Source organism: Hyperolius riggenbachi, chromosome 5 (assembly GCF_040937935.1).
Source record: "Hyperolius riggenbachi isolate aHypRig1 chromosome 5, aHypRig1.pri, whole genome shotgun sequence".
Lineage (NCBI taxonomy): Eukaryota > Metazoa > Chordata > Amphibia > Anura > Hyperoliidae > Hyperolius > Hyperolius riggenbachi.
The window spans coordinates 134,376,860-134,399,506 of record NC_090650.1 but is presented as its reverse complement, the minus strand read 5'-3'; the positions used below and the strand labels follow the sequence as shown (position 1 = coordinate 134,399,506).

The following is a 22,647-nucleotide window of genomic DNA, read 5'->3' as shown; positions in this document are numbered from 1 at the left end:
CCCACAAAGAAATTTTGAGTACGTACTCTTGGCAGTTTCCTGTTTGTGAATCTTGCTGCAATCAAAATTATTTTGAGTATTTTCTTGCTTGCTGGTAGCTTAAAAGGCATTGGACTTGACCCAGCTCACCTTTTCTTCTATGTTTTCTCCTATGTGATATTTTCACATTATCAATAGAATTCCTTTTTTTCTCCTACTTTTTGGTACTTTTTCAATTGCAGAGTGCAAAAGTTATTTTAAACTGTAGATAAAAAAAATGTCTCCAAGAAAGAAAACTTAGAAGAAAAAGTTAATTGGATTGTCCCGTTTTATTGACAAGGTGTGAAAATATCACCTAGGTCAGTGATCTGCAAACTTGGCTCTCCAGCTGTTAAGGAACTACAAGTCCCACAATGCATTTGCCTTCATGAATCATGTCTGTGGGTGTCAGACTCCTGCAATGCATTGTGGGACTTGTAGTTCCTTAACAGCTGGAGAGCCAAGTTTGCAGATGACTGACCTAGGTGAAAAAGTTAATTGCATATGGGCTAAGGTTTCTCAATGTAGTGCAAATACTGTATGTGCCAATGGGCTCTATTCTCAAAGACTTCCTGCATGCAGTAAAGTACATGCGGGAAGTTTGCGACCAAAACACAGTCACGTTGACATTCTCAAAATGTTTCGCGTGTTTTTTCCGCATGCGGAAAAAGTGTGGTAAAAGTGTAGTTGTGGACCAAAGAGAATCCTCCATGGGGAGAGAGGATGCTTATTGGCCCATTCCATTTCCATCCAATGGGGAGCTGCCAGGGCTACTATTGGTATTGCAGCACTAGTCCCTGCCAGAGGTGGACCAGAGGGATGGTGGATTGAACCAGATGCACAACCGAGAACGGTGCAACGAACACCATAACAGGCACAGCGTATCTTGAACGTACCTTTGTGCTTCTAGCATAGTGTAAACCTACCTATACCCATTTGTGTTGTTCAATAAGTGAAATATAATGACTTTTGTCTCTTTAATAATAACAGTATGTTTTCTTGCACAGATTAAAGAGGGGCGATATGTAGAAGCAGTCCAGATTCTTAATATTGAACTGCAGAAACAGTATCGGGTAAGGGACATAATTCTGCTTGTAACGCTCATTACTATATACTGTACTGTAAATGTTTCAAAACACGGTAACTGGTTTGGACCTTTGTGCCTCTTTCCCATTTCAAACATAATAACTTGTATCATGTGTCATACAACACTTCATGTACAGTAGCTAAATCTTACCGTGTAACTAAAGAAAATGCTGCTGCATAATGTGACATACAATATTGGTGCCATAAATACGTAGCTCAGAAGATTATCTGTGATTGGAACATGCAGTTAAAATGTTTTATTTATGTTCCAGATTCTAACTCGGGCATGGGCAAACTCGGCCCTCCAGCTGTTACGGAACTACAAATCCCACAATGCATTTGCCTTTATGAGTCATGACTGTAGCTGTCAGACTCCTGCAATACATTGTGAGACTTGTAGTTCCTTAACGTGACGTGCTTCACAAGGACAGGACAGAATAGTTGGGAAATAGAGTCAAAGAAGGCAGACGTAATACACACAAATATACAATAGATATGATTTCCTAGTGTATTATGATTACAGCTATCAATGAACTACAAACGACTAACTGACATATGTATATATCGGCGATAAACCGATATATGACATAAGCAAGGAACACTAACTAAGAACTGGAGCAGGACTAGGAAGTACCCGCTACTTCTACGCAGAAGCAAGCGCAATCCATGCAAGACAACAGGAACAGGACTGACTAGCTAAGCACGGGTGATCACGATACGCGCAACCTACCAAAACATGCTGGAACTGACTGACTAAACACAGGATATAAACAGTTCGAGTACGTATATATCAGCGACACTGATGTATCAACGTAGCACGAATACAAGGAAAATAACAAACACGCTAGTATGCGTATATATTGGCGATGAACCAATATATGATGCAAGACTAGCAAAGTAACAATTACTGATAAACAGAACAAAAACAGAAGTTGGAGGAGCACTCATCCATAGAAAGGAACTGTTGTGTGCCCAAGCCTTGGATCCCTGTATCCTCAGAATCCTCAGTAGTCAAATGTAGAAAGGAGGCTGGCACCACCAAGTAGAAAAGTAAAAAATTAGCTCTTTATTGATCAGTCATAAAATGACAGCATGGTCAAAAATAAGGCTTAGGCCGCCTAAGCCTTATTTTTGACCATGCTGTCATTTTATGACTGATCAATAAAGAGCTAATTTTTTACTTTTCTACTTGGTGGTGCCAGCCTGATAAACAGAACAGAACTAGGACTCACTTACTCCTACACAGGAGATCAGTGCAGTCCACATGAATTGACATTAGAACTATGAACACAGTCTGGGGCCAGAGCAGCAGCAGCAAATCAGGCTTATGCTGAGGCAGGAAACACACTTGTCTTTCAGTTTTCTGCACGCGTTTTTCTGCATACTTTTTCTGCACACCAAGTGTGTTTCTATGCAGGAAAACGCGCACGTTTTTTCACAGCAGCTGATGTAATTGATAGAGAAAACTGACAAAATGTGCAGAGTCATGATGCAGAATGTCAGTTTTTTTTCTGCGCGCGAACATCATCTTAAGTGTGGACTAGCTCGTTGATTAACCTTCCTGGTGGTAACCCCGAACGTAGTTCGGGGTAAGCCGCGCAGGAGGTTTTCTCAGGCCCTGCTGGGCCGATTTGCTTAATTTTTTTTTTTTTGCTGAACGCAGCTAGCACTTTGCTAGCTGCTTCAGCACACCGATCGCCGCCGGCCCGCGCTCAATCGCCGCTATCCGCTCCGCCGCGCCGCCCCTCCCCCAGACCCCGTGCGCTGCCTGGCCAATCAGTGCCAGGCAGCACTGAGGGGTGGATCGGGACTCCCAAAGACGTCTCTGACGTCGGTGACGTCATCCCGCTGGGAAGCCCTCCAGGAAATCCCGTTCTTTGAACGGGATTTCCTGATCGGAGATCGCTGAGCAGCAGCTATCATGTAGCGAGCCTTCGGCTCGCTACATGATTTAAAAAAAACAAAAAACTGCTGCGCTGCCTCCTGGCAGAAAACATTAGACCGCCAGGAGGGTTAACATGAGTTTTCAGTTTTTCTGTGCAGAAAACGCGCACGAAAACAGTCGAGTGTGTTCCCTGCCTGAAGCTATGATAGCCCGTGGAGCCCTGCAGGAAGCAGATATTTATACTGAGGTCATCCAATGGGAGCAGACATGCAGATTCCCACACAGGTTAATGGTAATTCTTCAATCCTGAGCTGGCCAGAGCTGCAGAGCCACTGCAGATGGAATCAGCAACTAGTTTGAGTGCAAACCAAACTATGCAAGCAAATGCATGTAATGACATCAAAAACTGCTTGTCTTCCGTAAAACTGCAGCCAGCAGTACATGCTGCAGACGTGATCATAACAACTGTATACCATGTGCTTAAGGGAGAACTCCATGCAGTTTCATTAGATTGAGTATTGAGTACAAATAGAAAGATAGTTTTGTTTTTTTTGTCCTTCAGAACTTGTCGACTGAAAAAACTCTCACATCTCTAAAATTCCCTCTATAGTCAACTAATGATATCTGAATTAATCTCAGGGATAAGTAGAGCAAGTTAATTCTTGATTAACAGCTCTGGAGACAATAACATTGGTTTTAAAAACACTAGTATCACTAATATAAACTTCTGGGTTGGCCCCAATAGACCTGCAAAAAATTACGGTCTCCAATCGTCCTCAAAAAACAGGATGAAAGGAAACCCGAGGTGACTTGTGCCACGATGAGGTAAACATGTATATGTACAGTGCCAAGCGCATTGACGACTATGTTGTGTTGCTTTTTTTTCTTTCTCTGCCTGAAAGAGTTATAGGACACCCGAAGTGAAAATACACTTTTTAAGTTTTTACTGTTTCATTGTTTCTGCTCAATGACACATTAATTGAAGTATCTCAGAGCTAAAATCTATCAACCATTGAACCTTTTTATCTTTTTCCTGCTCTGAGAAGCCATTTTCTGCTAGGAAAGTGTTTTATGACTGTAATTTATTATCACTGTGGGTTACACTGTAGTCTCACCAAGTCATGACTCAAACAGGAAGTGTCACATATTGGTACATACCTGATTTTTAAACCTTTCAGGCAGAGAAACAAAAAAAGGAACACAGTATAGTTAGTGTGCTTTGCACTGTACATACACATGTCTATCCCATCATGTCACATGTCACCTCGGGTACCCTTTAAACATCAGGTATGTAAGTGACAGTTTCTGTTTGGGCCTGGACTGGGTCAGACTACAGCGTAACCCTCACTGATAAGGAATTACAACCATAAAACACTTTCCTAGCAGAAAATGGCGTCTGAAAGCAGGAAAGAGATAGAAAGGGTCAATAGTTCATAGATTTTAGCTCTTTAAGGAATACTTTTAGCATACTTCAAGGAATGTGTCATTGAGCAGAACCAATGAATGAAACAATGAATCAGTAAACATTTAAAAAGTAGATTTAAATATAAAATAAAACTGTGGGATATCTAAAGAAGTAATTTTTTAGGAGAGGGAGAATACATACAATTGTTTATCTCATCAGTTTATTTTCACCTCAGGTGTCCTTTAAGGGCTAGTTCACACAGGCAACTGCCGGGTATCTCGGTCAAATGCTTTTCTGCAAGTGTGCAGAAAAGCATTTAACATCTTTTGGTGGCTTTCTGCAGCAATCATTGTTTTTCACCCCCTCAGAGGGACACGAAAACATGGCGGTAAGCAACCCTGGAAGCTGCATGTTTCAGGATTGGCTCAAACGAGGGGAAAAATCATGATTCGATTCAAATCATTTCAAATTGAATCAAATCATGAATCGGACATGTCTGATTGAATCGAATTGAATCAATGAATCGAATCATATTGAATCGAATCTGACAAAGAATCATATGGTGTAGATGGGACTGATTCTGGCTCATTCTCCCAGCAGCTTATGGCTCTTTGCACAAATGACTCCCTGCACTGGGGTCTGTGTGGTTACCTGGCAACAATGTAAACACATATTGAGGAGCTCAGCTGTTATAGCTAAAACTGCGATTCCTGCTAGAAGTGGGTTGTACCACTGAAAACTACATAGGCAGCAGTTATGGTTGTGAAACGAAAGTAAAAAAAAAAACACCCTTAACAAATGGACTAGCCTACCAGTCCTTCATCCGTCACTATTTACATTACATGTTGTATTGATGAATCCATTCATTTTTTTAAAAAAAAAAACGTTTTACACTATTTTAGAAGGATGTTTAATAGTTTATGCATAAACCACTTTTTATTTTTTTCCTAATTCGCGAAAGAACCCCTTTAAACAATTATTGCATGTTTTCTGTAAATCCAAAAAACTTCATTTCACTTCTCAAATATCACTGTGTGTGTCTCCTATATGATATATTTAACTGACATTTTTTATCGTAACAACCAACGATTTATACCAGAAAACCATGACGATTAACAAGGTTGCCCAAACTTTTGCATCCCACTGTGTATAATTTCTTTATTTTTTCTTTTATACAATACATATTGCCTGGCTGTTCTGTTGATCATCTGTCTCTGATATTTTTACCAATAGACCCTGAACAAGCATGCAGATCAGATGTTTCTGACTTAAAGAAAATCTGTAATGTTAAAAGAACCTTCTGGGGTATAGTTACCTAGGGAGAGGGAATCCTCTGGATCCTAACGAGGTTTCCCCTGTCCTCTGGTGTCCCGGCAATCTAGCGCTACAGCCCCCCCAACTGTGGCAAGGTAAATATTTACCTATCACAATCCTGCGCAGGTACACTAGCAGCTCTCCGTTCAGGTTAAGAGGGAAATAGCCGTCTCCAATCTTATCTGCTTTATTTCTCCTGCGCAGTAGAGCGGATACGTTCGGGTTCGGCTATTTCCGTCTTACCCAAGCGAAGAGCCGCTAGTGCGCCTGCACAAAATCGCGGAGAGGTAAATATATAATTGCTTGTCGGGGGAGGTGTCAGGGGATGCCAGCATTGGATTCCCCACAGCTACAGAGAACAGGGAAGCCTCATTGGGACCCTAAGGCTTCCCTCTCCAGAGGTAAGTATCCCCGAGAGGGCTTTTTTTTTTATTTTATTTTTTTAGTACAGGTTCTCTTTAAGTCTGACTGGATTTGCTGCATGCTTGTTTCAGGAGTGTGATTCAGACACTACTAATTCTTGAAAGATCAGCAGGATGCCAAGCAACTGGTATTGTTTAAAAGGAAATACATGTGACAGCCTCCATATCCTTCTCAATACAGTTGTTTTTCAATGTGCATGTCCAAAGAATCACATTGTGGACTAGTATTACTGCCTTCTGCCGAAAAGTACTTGCTCATCATTATCACCACAGCAAGCGTACATCCCCTCTCCTCCAAGTTAATGTAAGCATAATGCACTGCACACTGTCTTTTCAGGAAAGAAAAATTATTCCAAAATGTATTGCAAAAACTGATGTAACTAAGGACATTCTTTCATTAAACGTACGCAGGAGTTCTCCTTTAAGTCATCAATCTCTCTTATGTCCAAGTGATACTGAAGTGAGAAAAAAAATCTGATACTTGCCTATGGAGTGGGAAGGTTTTGGGTCCTATTGAGCCTTTCCTGTCCCTTCTTTGCACCAGAGTATAAATTTGTGCTGAATGTTTCCTTTGTTGTGTTCTAGTCTAGGGCTTGCTTGTCCCTCTTGGGTTACTGCTACTTTCAGATGCAAGACTTTGTGAAAGCAGCTGACTGTTATGAGCAGCTCACGCAGATCAACCCTGAAGTGGATGAATATAAACTATATTACGCTCAGTCCCTGTACAAGGCAAGCTTGTACCCAGAGGCCATGAAAGCAACCTTCCTGTTGGAGAACAATGTCTACCAAAGCAAGGTAAGGGCAATTAATGATATTCAGTGCTTAACTCCTTTCAGGTAAACAGTTTGAAAAACATTGTGCTCAGTAAATCTATTTCTAATGGGGCTATTTAAATAAAATGTACGCCAGATGTTGGTAACAACCCAAGTGATCCACACATACAAAGAAATTTAACACAGGCTTATGTTAGACGCCTGCCGATCATGGCAACCAAATGACCTGATCCTGCGCCCCTTTCAGTGCAAATTTTTGAAGGAAAAAGGGCACTGTGCATAACCCGAAAACATCATGCCATTAGTGAAGTTTGGAGGTGGGAACATCATAGTATGGGGTGTTTGTGAACATTATACTGGCAGACATCATATATTTGAAGAAAGGTTGAAATGTATAGGGACGTTGATGATAAGAATCTGCCACGATTGACCAGGATGCTGATAAAATGATGGGGAACATTTTAGCAAGACAACACAGCCAAGGAAACCCTCAATTGATTTTTACATTGAAAAAAATCAGTGAATCACCTGACATGAAAAATATAAATACACATTAAAGCCTCTGACGTGTATCCAATTGAAAACATAGAAAGAAGTGACAATCAAAACTCATAAAAGAGTCCCCCTAGAACCTTCAAGATTAGAAAACAGTTTGAGTCAAAAAGTGGTCTAGAATCAAACCTGAGCAATGCATGTGACTAGTCTCTGCATACAGGAGGCATAGTGAAGCTCTCATTACCAGCAAAGGCTATTCTGCTAAGTATTAAAGTAAACCTGGAGAGAGAAAAGTGCCACAAATGTGTACTTACTCTGGATAAATTAGAGGCTTCTGCCATCCCCTTTGCCTCAACTGATCTAGTGTTGGGACCCACCATAACTTAAGGGCTTCAACAAAAGCTTGTCTAAGAAAGTGGGCAGCCGATGTCCCATCCGTGACCATACAGTCTCATGATCAGGCTTAGCTCCACGCTGCTGCACAGCCGCAATGCGTCCTGCGTCTGCACACTGTGGCCGTGCTTGTTCATGAACAGAAGCATAGCTATAAACTTTCAGAGGGTCTTAGTGTCCAGTGGTGGTCAGCAGGAGGTCCTGAGAAGCCTCTGAAGGATCCAGAGGCTTCCCTCTATCAAGGTAAGCATCTGAATTTCTGTCCCATTAATGCTACATGTATACCTTTAAAGAAAACCTATGATGAGGAAAAACCTCCCCTGGGGGGTACTCACCTCGGGTGGGGGAAGCCTCCGGATCCTATTGAGGCTTCCCCGTCCTCTTCAGTCCCACGGCGGTGGAGATAAAGCTCCCCGAACAACGGGATGTAAATATTTACCTTCACGGCTCCAGCGCAGACACAGTATCGGCACTCCGCTCGGAGATAGGCGGAAATAACCGATCGCTGTCGGCCCGCCCTACTGCGCAGGCGCAAGTCGCCTGCGCAGTAGATCGGACCCGACAGAGATTGGCTATTTTCGCCTATCTCCGTGCGGAGAGCAGTGCCCCAGCTGGAGCCAGGAAAGATAAATAAATCAGCGCTTGTCAGGCTTGTCGAGGGAGGATTCCGGGCCACTTTGGGGGAGCCAGCGCTGGATTGCCTGCAGCTATAGGGGAGTGGGAAGCCTCATTGGGACCCTGAGGCGTCCCCCTCCCGATTTGAGTACCCCCCAGGGGAACTTTTTTTTGTTACAGGTTCTCTTTAAATATATAGCTGTAAGTATATAGCAAGGAAATGAGCAGCGCTACTTAAGCGCTACTTAAAAACAGACTAGTGCCTACCTGCAAAAGAGTGCAAGCCCCACTTGTGGGGTCGAATACACATCGAGCATACACATGACCTGTCTACCACTGAAGGTTATAGCTTGCATGCAACCTATTAAGTACTCGTCCCTCCCACTGCGAAGAAGTCAATCCTCCATGGGAGGGGCCTAACACTAACTAACTAAATCCTAACCTATGTATATGCATAGCCTGGGTGCGCTACCAAATAAAATTGAAAAATCGAAAATTGCGCAATAGCTGTAAGTATGTTCAATACTTATTCCTTCTGTCACTTCATTTTACTACATATAACCTGAGACAGGGAAAAAGTTGGCTTTTTACTTACCCGGGGCTTCTACCAGCCCCAAGTAGTCTGGTAGGTCCCACTGTGTCCTCCATTGTTCCGCTGTCAGTCCCAGGTAAGTAAAAGCCAAATTTTTTCTTCATGTCAGGTTTACATTAAAGTATATTAAATGAGAAAAGCATTGACTTATTTTCCCTGCTGTGTGTGTTTTATGGCACGTTTGGTGCTTTTCCACGCTGTGACAAAGTTGTAGCTTTTTTAGGAAGAGTTTGTGGATTCTATAAAAACAGAGCAGTGAGGTAGCTTGTAGCCCTTCATTTCCCCACAAATGCTGGTGCTTTTATAACTTAGCATTCTGATTTCTTAGGTTTTGAAATTACAAGCTTGCATTAAGTATGGAGAAGAGGACCTCTCAGGAGCTAAGGTAAATATTCTACAAAAATGTTTTATTTGCTGCTGTCTCTTTCATTCTTCTAGAGACTTCCATGCTTCCTGTCTGGACAGGAAGTGATGTAAATTCTCACAGTTGGGGCCACAGGATAGGGTAAAAAATCCAAAGGAGCTTCTAACCCTTTGTCACACCATCCAAAGCTGAAGATGGTTGATGAAAGCCTCATAATTGTAGCTTAAATGCAGATTAAATGCAAAATATATGCAACTTGGAATTGGGCAATCCCGTGCATGTCCTGTTGATTTTAATTAGCTCAATCGTATACAATTTGCATTACCGTAAGTGTGCATGCTAGTTGGGTTTATTTGCATCTCTTTGAACATGTCTCTCCAAAGATATATTAAAAAATATCTTAGTATTGTGTTTTAAATCTATATAGTAAATATAAATTATTTAGCCAGTATGTGGAAAAATATAGGGTTGTGTTTGTGTTAATCAAGCAAAAGTTTACCCATATGGATAATCCTGGAGGATGAAAAGTATAAACTGTAGGTTTGTAAGAAGCAGTGAATGAAAGTGACAGGGAAAGAGAAAGTTAGCAGGTAAAGCTGTAAAGAGAGTACAAGAATGATGAGTTCAAAAGGCAGGTAGATGGGAGAGAGAGGGATGTGGGGGAGGATGGCAGTAGGGAAATAGCAAAAGAATATGGTAAGACAGAAAGATGGGGATGGGGCGAGAGAGGTGAGATGTAGAGGAAGAATTAGAAAGGGATGTACATTATACTTTTTAGTGTGAGCTGTTGTTTGGTGTCTTGCAGAGCTTAGTTGAACAAATGCCTTCTGAAGATCCAGACAGTGAAATAAATTTGGGTTGTCTTCTCTACAAAGAAGGACAGTATGAAGAGGCCTGCAAAAAATTCCTTGCTGCTATGCAAGTTGTGGGGTACAAGCAAGGTACAATATAAATAAACTGAAAGCAACATCTGAAAAATGCTTGGATTATGTATAATATAAATACTTAAGTACAAAAACCAGCTAATTACATTTCCTCTACTGTTGCTATTTATACATAATAGGGAGGGTTATTTTTTTATTTACATATTGCTGAAAAAACAAAGATCCAAATAGGATGTACAGTATTGTTTGAATTACATCAGTGAAATAACAAAATATCCTCAGGAAACAACTGTGCACATTACTGTTGTTTAATATATGGAAATGTCATCTATATGTGCTTTTCCTGGAATCTTTACTTCCATAATTGCTAATCATTTGGTCTGAGTACAATCAGATGGAGGACTATAATCATCAACGTGGAGCTTGAGAGTGCCAAGTCACACCAGACTTTTAATAGTGGTCAAGCCGCCTTTATAGCGATAAACACCAGGATGTGTTTATTATGTACAGTTTGGATGGTTTTATAGCAGTTGTAGCAAGAGCCATACTGTTTTTTTTTGTTTGTTTTTTTCACTTTTTTTAATTCTCATTTGTACAGATTTATCTTACAACATTGCTGTGTGTTACTACAGCATGAAAGAATATGTCCCTGCTTTAAAACATATAGCTGATATAGTAGAACATGGCATCAGAGAGCACCCTGGTAAGTTACCGTTGTAAGGCTATTTTATATTTGTGAGAAATATATTGCAGATATTAATATTATTGTTTTGCACACTGAAACTCATACACACAATGCAGGTGGTGGATTGGATCAAGTTGACTTTGATGAAAAAGATACACTTAAAGAGAACCAGAGACGAAGCACCCTCATGTATTTTACCATATATATCAATGGAAACATGACAGTAAACACCTACTTTGCTCTTTGTTTCATTATGATTATACAAATTATGATTGGCCAAAACTGACCAATTTTACCACCTGACCAACCTATGCATAACAGCTTGACAAAGAAGGAGGTTGTTCCTTTGACCTCTTAGATGGTTTTATACTGATTTTTTTCAATAAAGGGCCTATAATTACTTTCAAGGTAGTGCTGACCCTTATTTTGTGGACTGTGTATCAGCTCTGAGAAGCACCTGAGCTGGGTCTTGACACAGTGAGCTAATAAATAGATGCCATTGAGTGCTTCTACCACTGTGGTATATGCTTTACCCTGCACCATACATAACTCTGTAAGCAGACATCCTGTGCATTATACATTATTGGGCGCATAAATAGAATGAAGAGATACTATGGAACTCAGTTAAATCAATATCATTTATATTTACATGCAGTGTGTTAATGTATCAAAATTAAGGGGTGTCACCTCCTGCTCATTCCATTTTTACATCCTTTTTGAAGTATTTGCCCTAGGATGAACGGGTTTCAGGTACTCTTTGTCGTGTAAAGAAATATCCAGGGGCCATCCAGCAATAAGATTTTAATTAGTAATCCACAAAATTACACTATGATTATATATTATATGGGAATAATGCTGATCTGTAGACTTGATCAGTCCTCAGAGGTGGGTGCAGAGGAAGCAAAGAGGACCAGCACAACCAGTTTGCTGCTCCTGTCCCCACCTCTATGCGCCAATACACCTTTTAAGATCAGCTGTGATCTCGTATTTTATATAATCACAGTGTAATATTTTGGATTACTGATTAAGATCCTATTGCTGGATGGTACCTGGATATTTCTTTACACTACGCATTTTTGGGAGCATGCATGTTTCAAAAGAAGCTCTCGCAACATTGATCGGAATTTTTAGAGGGCTCTGAATATTGTGACTCACCTGTTTGAGATGGTACAAACTTGGCCTACAAGTGGAAGATTGATGTAGAGCAACTGTGAAGATTAATGAGCAACATGGCTGCGCACGCATCCCCATCATACTTCCGTTGCTAGGAGCGTTCTGTATTTGTGCGCATGCGCGGACCTGCCGGCGTGCATCCTCTCATTGTCCACCCGTCACCAGGAGCGCAATGAGGGGGTACTCGCCACCAGGTCCACGCATGCACAATTCAGCTCGACTGATGCGACTGTAGCCTTACTAATGGGAAGGATTGCAGACACACGGAGCTGCTCGGGAGGACGGCGAGGGAGCCCACAGAATTCATGGGGATGGAGGAAGCCCCAGGTAAGTATAAATTCTTCTATCCCCATTGTCTTGGGTACACTTTAATCAGGCTGGATTGAGTGTGGTGTTAAAGAGGAATGATCTAATGGGCGCGGTCTGTTTGTTTATGTCTGTATTGATTTGATGTATCACACACATATATTTTTTGCTTGCTTTCCTTATAGGAGTATTGGTTTTTGCTGTGCATGTTCTTACTTGCTTACCACGGTTACCTGTTTCACTTCAAGCTTGTTTGTATTTTGTTAATGGTGTGAGCTGGAGTATTGGTTGTTCTCGCAAAATTGGTTTATATGTGTGTTATGAGAGCTCACTTTGCAAAACATAAAGGTCTATATGCAATGAACTTTTCCCCCTGAGTTTTCTCCTAGGTGATATTTTCACATAATAAATAAAATGCAATTTAAAGAGAGTCTGAAGCGAGAATAAATCACACATGCCCCTGCTAAAAAGCCGCTATCCTGCGGCTTAACGGGGGTCCCTGATCCCCCAAATCTCCTCCGTACAGCCGGGGAGCGCTTCCTGGTTGGGGCAGGGCTAACCGCCGCAGCCCTGCCCCACGCGCGTCTGTCAGCGCGTATCTCCGCCTCTCCCCCGCCCCTCTCAGTCTTCCTTCACTGAGAGGGGTGGGGGAGAGGCAGCGATGCGCCGCTGATAGACGCGACTGGAGGCAGGGCTGCAGCCGTTAGCCCTGCCTGCAGGAGCGACCAAGTCTGCGACCAAGTGTTGCAGTGGGGGGTTTGGGGGTGAAGGGACCCCCGTTTAGCGGCGCGATAGCGGCGGTTTAGCAGGGGCACACATGCCCCTGCTAACTATGCGCTCTGAAGCGAGATTTATTCTCGCTTCAGAGTCTCTTTAAGCCTCCAGCAAGAGAATACTCAGAATAATTTGATAGTACTTTTTCACTTCTATTTGTTATTATTTATTGTATTTATAAAGCGCCAACATATTACGCAGCATTGGACAACCAATTCTGTATTTTGCACCATTTCTGTATTTTGTACCAATTCTGTATTTTGTATATTGGTGTATACATACCATTGTCCGTATTATTTTGTACCCTATGTTTGTTTCTTACTTTGTACAGCGCCTCGTAATATGTTGGCACTTTATAAATCAATAACAATAATAATAATAATAATAGATAAATACAATGATGCAAAGGATGACAGTTTTAACAAGGTTACACAACATAGGATAAAGTTATAGGCAAACTGTACATAATACATGATCATGTGATTTTGGGCTGGTTATGTAGGTCCAGTAATTCAAGTACTAGTGGCATTCATAGGAAAGGTGCACAAGATCATGTAGAATACATTGGGGAATGGAGGACCCTGCCAAAGGCTTACAACCTAAGGGGAGGAGGGGAGATGGACTTACCGTACTAGGTAGGACTGTAGAATAAGTGTTCAGCAGAGAGTTGCTGTGTGGTAGGTTACTGTACTATTTGGTACTTTTTCAATGGCAGAGTGCTGAAAGTTATCTTAAACAGAAGATGAAATAATATCTCTTAGGAGAAAATTTAGGAGAAACAGTGTATGATAGAGAGTAATGTTGATCCCAATAAGGTGTGATGCACAAGATGACTGCTTGCAGAATTATGCATGGGAAAGGGTTAGTTAATGACTAGTTAGAGAGAACCACTAATAAGAGGTTTATCAGTTTATGCAAATTACTGCCATCTTTTGTAAACCAAGATTTCCTATTTTAAATACCTTTTTTTCATAGGTGGAAATAAAAGTTATCACTATTATTTCAGTAAGCAAAGGGTTAATGTAAATATGCAACACTCAGTTGGGTCACAACTCTTCAGCACCTCCCTCAAATTCAACGTCCCTGGGGGAATGAGCAGAGTTGTGCTTGTTTGTGATGCATTCATTGCTCTGTTCTCTGTAAGAGAAAGCTGCTAATTACAAAGAATGACCTGATCCAGATGCCGTTATACGTATAACTTGAGCACATCAGATGACTTTTCAGAATCTCATAAAACTTGGAACAGGTGAAAGTTTGGCATTTTGTCCAGAAATCGAATGGTTAACACAGACTAGTAGCCGTAGCAACTGTGTGCGTTATGGTGTCCAGCTGTGCACAGCTGTATAATGATACCAGCATTTGGCAAATAATGTGGGATAAAATGAATGCCTATACAATTCAGACATCTGTATGAGATCAGTATCAACATATGCTTATTTATGTTGCAAATATTTCATCTACAGTATGACATGCTTATTTAATTGATTTTTTTTAAATAAATAAATAAATGGCGAATGTGTACAAAGCACGTTCTAATGTCAGAATCTTCTGTCTGTTCAGTTTGCGTTTCAGTAAACCTTGATAAAATAAAGTGAAAAGTATGATGGCTGTATTCATTTCATTATGTCATTGTATTATTTATCTGTCCATTGGCTCTTCTTATTACAGTATCATCTTCTAAAGATGTGGACTGTTGATGGGGCTCGGTTGTTAGTGTAGTATCTTTAGTTACATTCTAATTAAGCAGTCAGCAGTCAAGTACAATTAGATCAGGCATGTCTAAAGTCATGCCCGGGAGCCAAATAGGGCCCATAAAGCAATTTCTGGTTGTTAATTCCATGTGGCCCGCGGGCCATAGCTTTGGTGCCGCATGCTGGAGCCAGCAGCAGTAGTAGCCACTGATTATCAGCTGCCACTGTGCCAGCAGCAGTAACAGCCACTGATTAGCATCTGCCACTGTGCTAACTGTACACGGTATATGGGTTATTGTAGGGTACCTAATTGCAATCAGCAAAAATTAGGTGTAATTTCGCTAGTTTGGCCCCCTAGCACTCTCAAGAACGGTGATATGGCTCTTGGCCTAAATAGTTATGCCACCCCTGAGTTAGATGAAGTTGGTATTATAGCCTAGTCCCTGATTATTAGGCCTCAATCCAGGGATCCCCCGTTTTGTTTTTTTGTTTGTTTTTCTCAACACCCTCATTTTGTCTTGTTTAAGAGCCAGTCCATACTAGGTCCGGAAACGTATCCGTGGCTGCGTTTTTCAAACCTGATGAAAAACGGAGTCCCGGATACTAATGTTGAAAATAGCAGCCAGCCTCACCCAAGTAAAAAACGGATCCGTCTACGTTTGCGGGGATCTGTTTTCAAAACCTGAACGGAAGGTCCGGATCTGCTGCATTTTCACGCAACGGATCAGGACCACGGATACACGCAGGGGTAGTGAAAGTAATGAGAAAACGCATCTCCAGCTCCACAGGCAAAAAACGGATGTTAAAACGGATAGCCTGAGCTGTATGATTGGCCCAAAAAAATCCTCCCACTCCTTCCTAATGATGGAGACGTTTTCTGTCAGGGAAAAACCTGAACGGAAACTGATGCAAAACTGATGCACTTTCATCAGTTTGCAGTACGGTGGGTACTTCCCCTGATCCGGACTGCAGTGTCCGTCCTGCACCCGGGTCTAGTGTGGACCCACACTTATGGCGTGTATTTATTTTTTTTTTCAAATGTTCTAATGTTGTTTTATTTTCATTCTTTCTGCTGCTAAAAATAATGTTAGCTGTAGCCATTGGCTAGCTAAATATGATTTAAAGTGCACTTGAAGCGAAACATGTAATAAAAATGAGATGCAGTACTTACCTCAGCAGTAGGCTCCTCTGGATAGTCCAGAGACTTCCTCCAATCTCCTTGAGTCTACCGTTGCAGCCTGGGACCCTCTTCTTCATGGCCTTGCTCCCATCCAAATACTAACTTCACCGTACTGATCTTTTACGTGAATGGTCCAAGCATACCCAGTAGAGAGTGCAGTCGCTCATGCATGACATTTTCCTCCAATAAAAGTGCTTTGTTCTACTGGGCATGCGCTGACCGTACTCACACATATGCTGTAGGAAGAAGCTCGTACTCAGTCGGGAGCGCAGCCACAAAGAAAAAGAGGGTCCTGGGTAGCAGCGGTGGGCTCCAAAAAGGATCTTGGAAGCCTCTGTGGCTTTCCACTACATAGGGAAGTATGTTTTGTTTTTTATTATTTTTTCTCACAAGATTGCTTTAACAGCTGATGAAATATGTTTATAAATGTCCTTTTAAACTAAACTTTTTTTCCTTTTTCTGTTTCAATGTGTTTGTTCTCTATTACATACATTGAAATTGCTGTGTAAGCATTTCTAAAACTGTATGCTTAAATTGCCCTTATTTGTAGCCTTAGGAACAACATAGACACTGTCCAAACATGCCCACATTTCTGCAGGAGTAATCTTGCGCAGGGAAAGAGGTTTTACTGCTTATCTTCCAACATCATGACTAATCTAATGACTAGCAGCAAACACTGATGTCAGTTTTAGTTAAAAGCACTGTAGAATACCTACTGTATAAAACAATTTAATCGAGCTAAAAACATGTTAGGCAGGGAACACACTTGACTGTGCTTTTTTACCCATGATTCCCGGCCCTTGGCTTTACTGCAACTGCTTTTTTTCCCCACACGCAATTTGTTTGCATCCGTTCCTCCTTTTTTTCAGATGTGGCAGAATACATTGCAGTTGTAACTGCATGTTTTTTGCAAACAAAAAAGCAGAACGCTATGCCAATAAAAATCACGGGAAAAAAATGCAAATGTGGAACTCGGAACGAATGTGCAATTCTCGAGCTGTCTATTGACTACAATGGGCAGTGCGCAATTTGCTGTGCATGGCAAAACACACACACACATCTACATTCGTGTTCCCTGCCTTAGGGCTGGTTCCCACTTTTAAGGAAAATGTACCATTTTCCGCAGCGCAGCAAAATTTAGCAAATGCATCTGATGCAGACCCATATACAACAATCACTGAAAAGTGCTGCCCAAAACAACAATTACAGGTTGACAAAAATCTATTGTTAATACCTAGCCTAATTAGTAAATACTTATTTATGTACCTGCTGACCTCAAGACCCTAAAAACAAGTGAGATGTTCTGACTTTGAGGCCTGTTGATGGGTCATTTTGTTAACATCTGCAGGTTTATGTGAGATAACATTGTCCAAATCTGGAGATATCAGACCAAGTAACCAAGACAGACAGAGGTGGCAGTCTCATGTCTTTGCTTTCCCAGAAAGTACCACTGGCTGAGTTGTGCAGGAAACCTTGTCTGATTTCTATTATTTCTCCCCGCCAGTTGCTGTATGGAGCTCCCTGGTACTCTCAGCATAGCAAGAATAGGATGCTGCTATACTAGCAGTTCAGATGCTGATTTTATAATGGTAGTAAAACTATTATTTTTTTGTTCCATCCATTTGTGCAGCATGGTGGCATCATGGTTAGCACTTTTGCCTTGCAGCGCTGGGTCCCCGGTTCATATCTCAGCCAGGGCACTATCTGCAAGAAATTTGTATGTTCACCACATGTCTGCGTGGGTTTCCTCTGGGCACTCCAGATTCCTCCCACACGTCAAAAAAACATACAGATAAGTTAATTGGTTTCCCCATAAATTGGCCCTAGACTACAACACATCACTATAGGATACATAGACATATGACTATGGTGGGGATTAGATTGTGAGCCCCTGTGAGGGACAGTTAAGTGACAAGACAATATGCTCTGTGCAGCGCTATGGAAGATGTCGGTACTATATAATTACTAAATAAAAATAATTTGTATTACATTTTGATATAAATTATAAGAGCAGCGATTTGAGTGCTGTATGCAGTTTACCAATGGGGAGTAGACTGAGAACTGCTGATGAAATTGTGCTATACAGCTGAATGCTACAGAATATCATGCCATACCAAGTGATGCTACCTTATTATATATTAGAAAATATATCGGCACCAAGGAACAATGGAACCGCCGCCGAAAAGAACAATGTCCAAAAGTTCAGAAGTCAGGCATACATCAAAAGTCAGCGCAGGTTCCGAAAGTCACTGTATGTAGGGAATGACAAATTCTTCACCACAATATATCAAATGCTCAGAGGTGGGTATCCGCCAAACATCAAAACAAGAAAAGGCTTACCAGCTCCCAACAACCCACATTATAAGGTTGTAAAATGGCTCAGGTCACAGATAACGTCCAGGGAACATCAGACGTTGTGAAGATCCAGTGGACATCCGTGTGAAGGTAAAGTTTCAGGAATTTACATAGGAAAACAAAAACGGCAATATCTAAGCGTAACCCGTTTTATTTAGATAAAATTTCTTTAAAAGGCAGTAGATATAAAAACAATAACTCACATATGGGGCCCATAAACTGGGAACCCCGGAAGATTAGCGCGTATGTAATGGTCAATCGTAGATCAATAGACAATGGTGCCCCCTGTTACCTTCCCGACCAATTTCGCAGTCTTGCGTCATCAGGGGAGAAAAAAACAAAACAAAAAAAAATGCCGCAAGACTGCGAAACTGGTCGGGAAGGTAACAGGCGACACCATTGTGTATTGATCTACGGTTGACCATTACATGCGCGCTAATCTTTGGGGCTTGCCAGTTTATGGGCCCTGTATGTGAGTTATTGTTTTTATATCTACTGCCTTTTAAAGAAATTTTATCTAAATAAACGGGTTATGCTTAGATATTGCCGTTTTTGTTTTCCTATGTAAATTCCTGAAACTTTACCTCCACACGGATGTCCACTGGATCTCCACAACGTCTGATGTTCCCTGGACGTTATCTGTGACCTGAGCCATTTTACAACCTTATAATGTGGGTTGTTGGGAGCTGGTAAGCCTTTTCTTGTTTTGATGTTTGGCCGATACCTACCTCTGAGCATTTGATATATTGTGGTGAAGAATTTATCATTCCCTACATACAGTGACTTTCTGAACCTGCGCTGACTTTTGATGGATGCTACCTTATTTGTGGACAATAGATCGAACTGTTTGAGAGGGACGCATGTGGGCTCATGGGTATAGATGAATCTATAAAAAATAAAAAAAAATGCTTATTTCATGAAGGGAGGCTGTTTGATGGTTAACTGCCTTCTCCTCAACAACTTCCACAGGAAAGACAAGGTGTGAAATGTGAGGATGATTTTGGCATGCAGAATTCTTTAAGTTTTGTTTAGCAGCGTTTTTAATCATGAATCAACATAACACCTTAATGCTGTAGTGTTACTAGGATCAGAGAAGAAATGAGATTCATTGTTTAGATTTCCATTATCCTTTCTCTATCACACATGTAAAAGTTTGTCTTTGTATTTCCTTCTAGAGCTCATGGTTGGCATGACAACAGAAGGCATTGATGTGCGCAGTGTGGGAAACACCCTGGTGCTGCATGAAACTGCACTCATTGAAGCCTTTAACCTCAAAGCAGCCATTGAATACCAATTAAAAAATTGTAAGCCTGGTGTTATTTTGTCGTTTTATAACTTTTATATAGGTCAGCTCCACATGGAATTCCTTACAAAGATAAAGCCTATTTCATTGTTGTCTTTTCTGGCAGATAGTAACAAGCTACAAACACAGTCAGCCATATTATGTACAATATTACAATATACAGATCTGTTTGGGAGTGAGTTGTAGCATTGGCCAAATATGTGTTGTATTGCATTCTGTGGTGTTTGTGGTTAGTAGGTCTCTCTAAGGTGGCCTATTTCTGAAGGTGGTGGTCAGAAATAACATCTCTTTCAGATAATTGCCACATTTTTAAAAGTGACGACCAACATAATGATGATTATTAGCAGTAAGTGATGATTATTTGTATTCATATAGTAGAAAAGCAAACTGATGAATGCTGCACCAGTTACATGAACAAATCCTTATTGATTTAAAGAACAAACACAATCAAAGATAATATATGGGCAAGTAAACACAATTGTGGTTGGAACCACCTGGGCACAAGAATGACAGTACTACTGTATTGTAAGTATTGCGTGAGAGGAATATGGAGGCTGTCATATTTATGTTATATTATAAACAATACCAATTGCCTGTCAGTATTGATGATCTTTCTGCCTTCAGTAGTGTCTGAACCGTACCTGGCCAGATTAATTCAATATTTGGTGCAAAGAGAACAAACCTACTATGCCAATACATTATACATTGCCAAGTAATTCAAATTTACCATCATATGGCCGCTCTCCCCCCATGTGTAATGTGTAAATTCCCGCTGCCACCATCTCCTCACCACACACCCGTGTCCGTTGTGAGTGTGGAAGCAGCTCATGTATCCACTGCATCTTGTCTCCACTGCTGCTGGGGGCACCTTCACTCCATGTCCCTCCATGACCCTGTCTCATTTACTGCTTTCTCATTCATAAGATGGGGTCACAGGAGTACAGGCACACCTGATGATGGAGAGAAGACACTAGAGGATGCACACAGTGGATAGGTGAGCTGCTTCTGCAATCACCACAGGCCCAGGAGTGGGGAGCATATTACATGGAGGGCTGGGGCTGCAGGCGGAGACAGCAGTGCTGGGTAGATTTTCATTAGTGTTCATGCTGAAATCTATTGAAAATCGGTGTGCAGTGTATGGGAAGGTAATAGATCCCTCTCTGATCAAATTCGATTACAGGGGGATCCATCAGATGGTCATTCTGATGCTCTAAACCAAGTCTTTCCAGGTTAGCTGTATGCTTTCCAATATAATTGGTTTATCATACGGTATATAATAATCACACAGAATCCCTCATGCTGTTTTGCAGGCAAAGGGTAGTTACACCAAATATTTATTTAATTTACAATTTTTTTCTGTTAGTTCACTTTTGTAAATTGATAAGAATAAACAATTAGAATTTATACTTGTGAAAGCAATCTTACTTAAAGGGGAACTGAAGAGAGAGGTATATGGAGGCTGTCATGTTTATTTCCTTTTAATCAATACCAGTTGCCTGGCAGCCTTGCTGGTCTATTTCTCTGCAGTAGTATCTGATTAAAACCAGAAACAAGCATGCAGCTAGTCTTGTCAGATCAGACTTATAAGTCTGAACCACTGAAACACCTGATCTGCTGCATGCTTGTTCAGGGGCTATGGCTAATAGTATTAGAGGCAGAGGATCAGCAGGGCTGCCAGGCAACTGGTATTGTCTAAAAGGAAATAAACATGACAGCCTCCATATACCTCTCTCTTCAGTTCCCCTTTAACAGCATTTTTTCACACCTGCCTGTGCAATGTGCTGTTAGCTTATTTTACATTAGTCTTCTCTGTGCCTATGTGTTTCTAATGCCTGGTACACACCATGCAATTTCTCATCAGATCCAATCATTTTTCTAATCGGTTTTCTGATCACTTCTATGCAAATCGATCAGAAAAACGATCGTAAAATCAAATCGGACCTGTCGGAAATTATCTATTCGACCCATCTATCTGATGGGAAATTGCAAGGTGTGTACCAGGCTTTATTCCTCAGTCCTCTCTGTGCCTGCATCTCATTAAGCTTCAGTTGACTCCATATCCCACCCCACCTTATGCTAGGTACACATAATGCAATTTTCTGACCGGTTTACTGTCAGATTGATTATTTCCAACATGTCCAATCTGATTTCTGACCGATTTTTTTCAACGGATTTTTCATAGAAGTGTATGGAAAAACGATCGGAAATTAAATCAGATATGTTGGAAATAATCGATCTGACAGAAAATCTGTCAGAAAATTGCATTATATGTACCTAGCATAATACTTCAAATCTCTTTGCCTCATTTCTCCTTATATCATTCTTTTTGTGTCTCGTACCTCAGACTTTTTCCTTAATAGATAACTAGTTTTATGTCCGCTTTCTCTTCATCTTTATGCATCCCACCTTCCCTACCAAACTAGTCTTTAACCACTTGCCGACCGCACACTCATACCGTGCGGCGGCAAAGTGGTAGCTGGAGGACCAGCGACGCAGATCTGCGTCGCCAGGTGCCTCCCTAATTAATCAGGAAAGGTCTCCGTGAATAGCCTGCGATCGTGGCTCGCAGACTAAATGTAAACGCAGGAGACATTTGTCTCCTTTGTTTACATTGTACGGCGCTGCTGCGCAGCAGCGCCGTAAGGCAGATCGGCGATCCCCGGCCAATCAGCGGCCAGGGATCGCCGCCATATGACAGAGCACATCCTGTCACAGGCTGCACAGGACGGATAGCGTCCTGTGCAGCCCCGATCACCGGGGTGGGGGACAGGTAGGAGAGGGAGGGGGGGAATTTCGCTGCCGAGGGGGGCTTTGAGGTGCCCCCCCCGCAAACCTAAGGCAGGCAGGAGCGATCAGACCCCCCCTGCACATCATTCCCATAGGGGGAAAAAAGGGGGGGGGCGATCTGATCGCTCTGCATGTAACATGATCTGT

General features: G+C 41.5%; 1 protein-coding gene across 2 annotated transcripts in view; it reads left to right on the top strand.

The window, feature by feature from the left end:
* Positions 1–22,647, top strand: part of LOC137518434 (intraflagellar transport protein 70A) — a 92,618-nt gene that overhangs the window by 13,990 nt on the left and 55,981 nt on the right. For both annotated transcript variants that reach the window (XM_068236277.1, XM_068236278.1), the window contains exons 2-7: positions 1,026–1,091; positions 6,716–6,925; positions 9,327–9,383; positions 10,168–10,303; positions 10,845–10,949; positions 19,586–19,714. In XM_068236277.1, the coding sequence (XP_068092378.1) occupies positions 1,026–1,091; positions 6,716–6,925; positions 9,327–9,383; positions 10,168–10,303; positions 10,845–10,949; positions 19,586–19,714 (703 nt within the window). The remainder of the gene's footprint in view (positions 1–1,025; positions 1,092–6,715; positions 6,926–9,326; positions 9,384–10,167; positions 10,304–10,844; positions 10,950–19,585; positions 19,715–22,647) is intronic.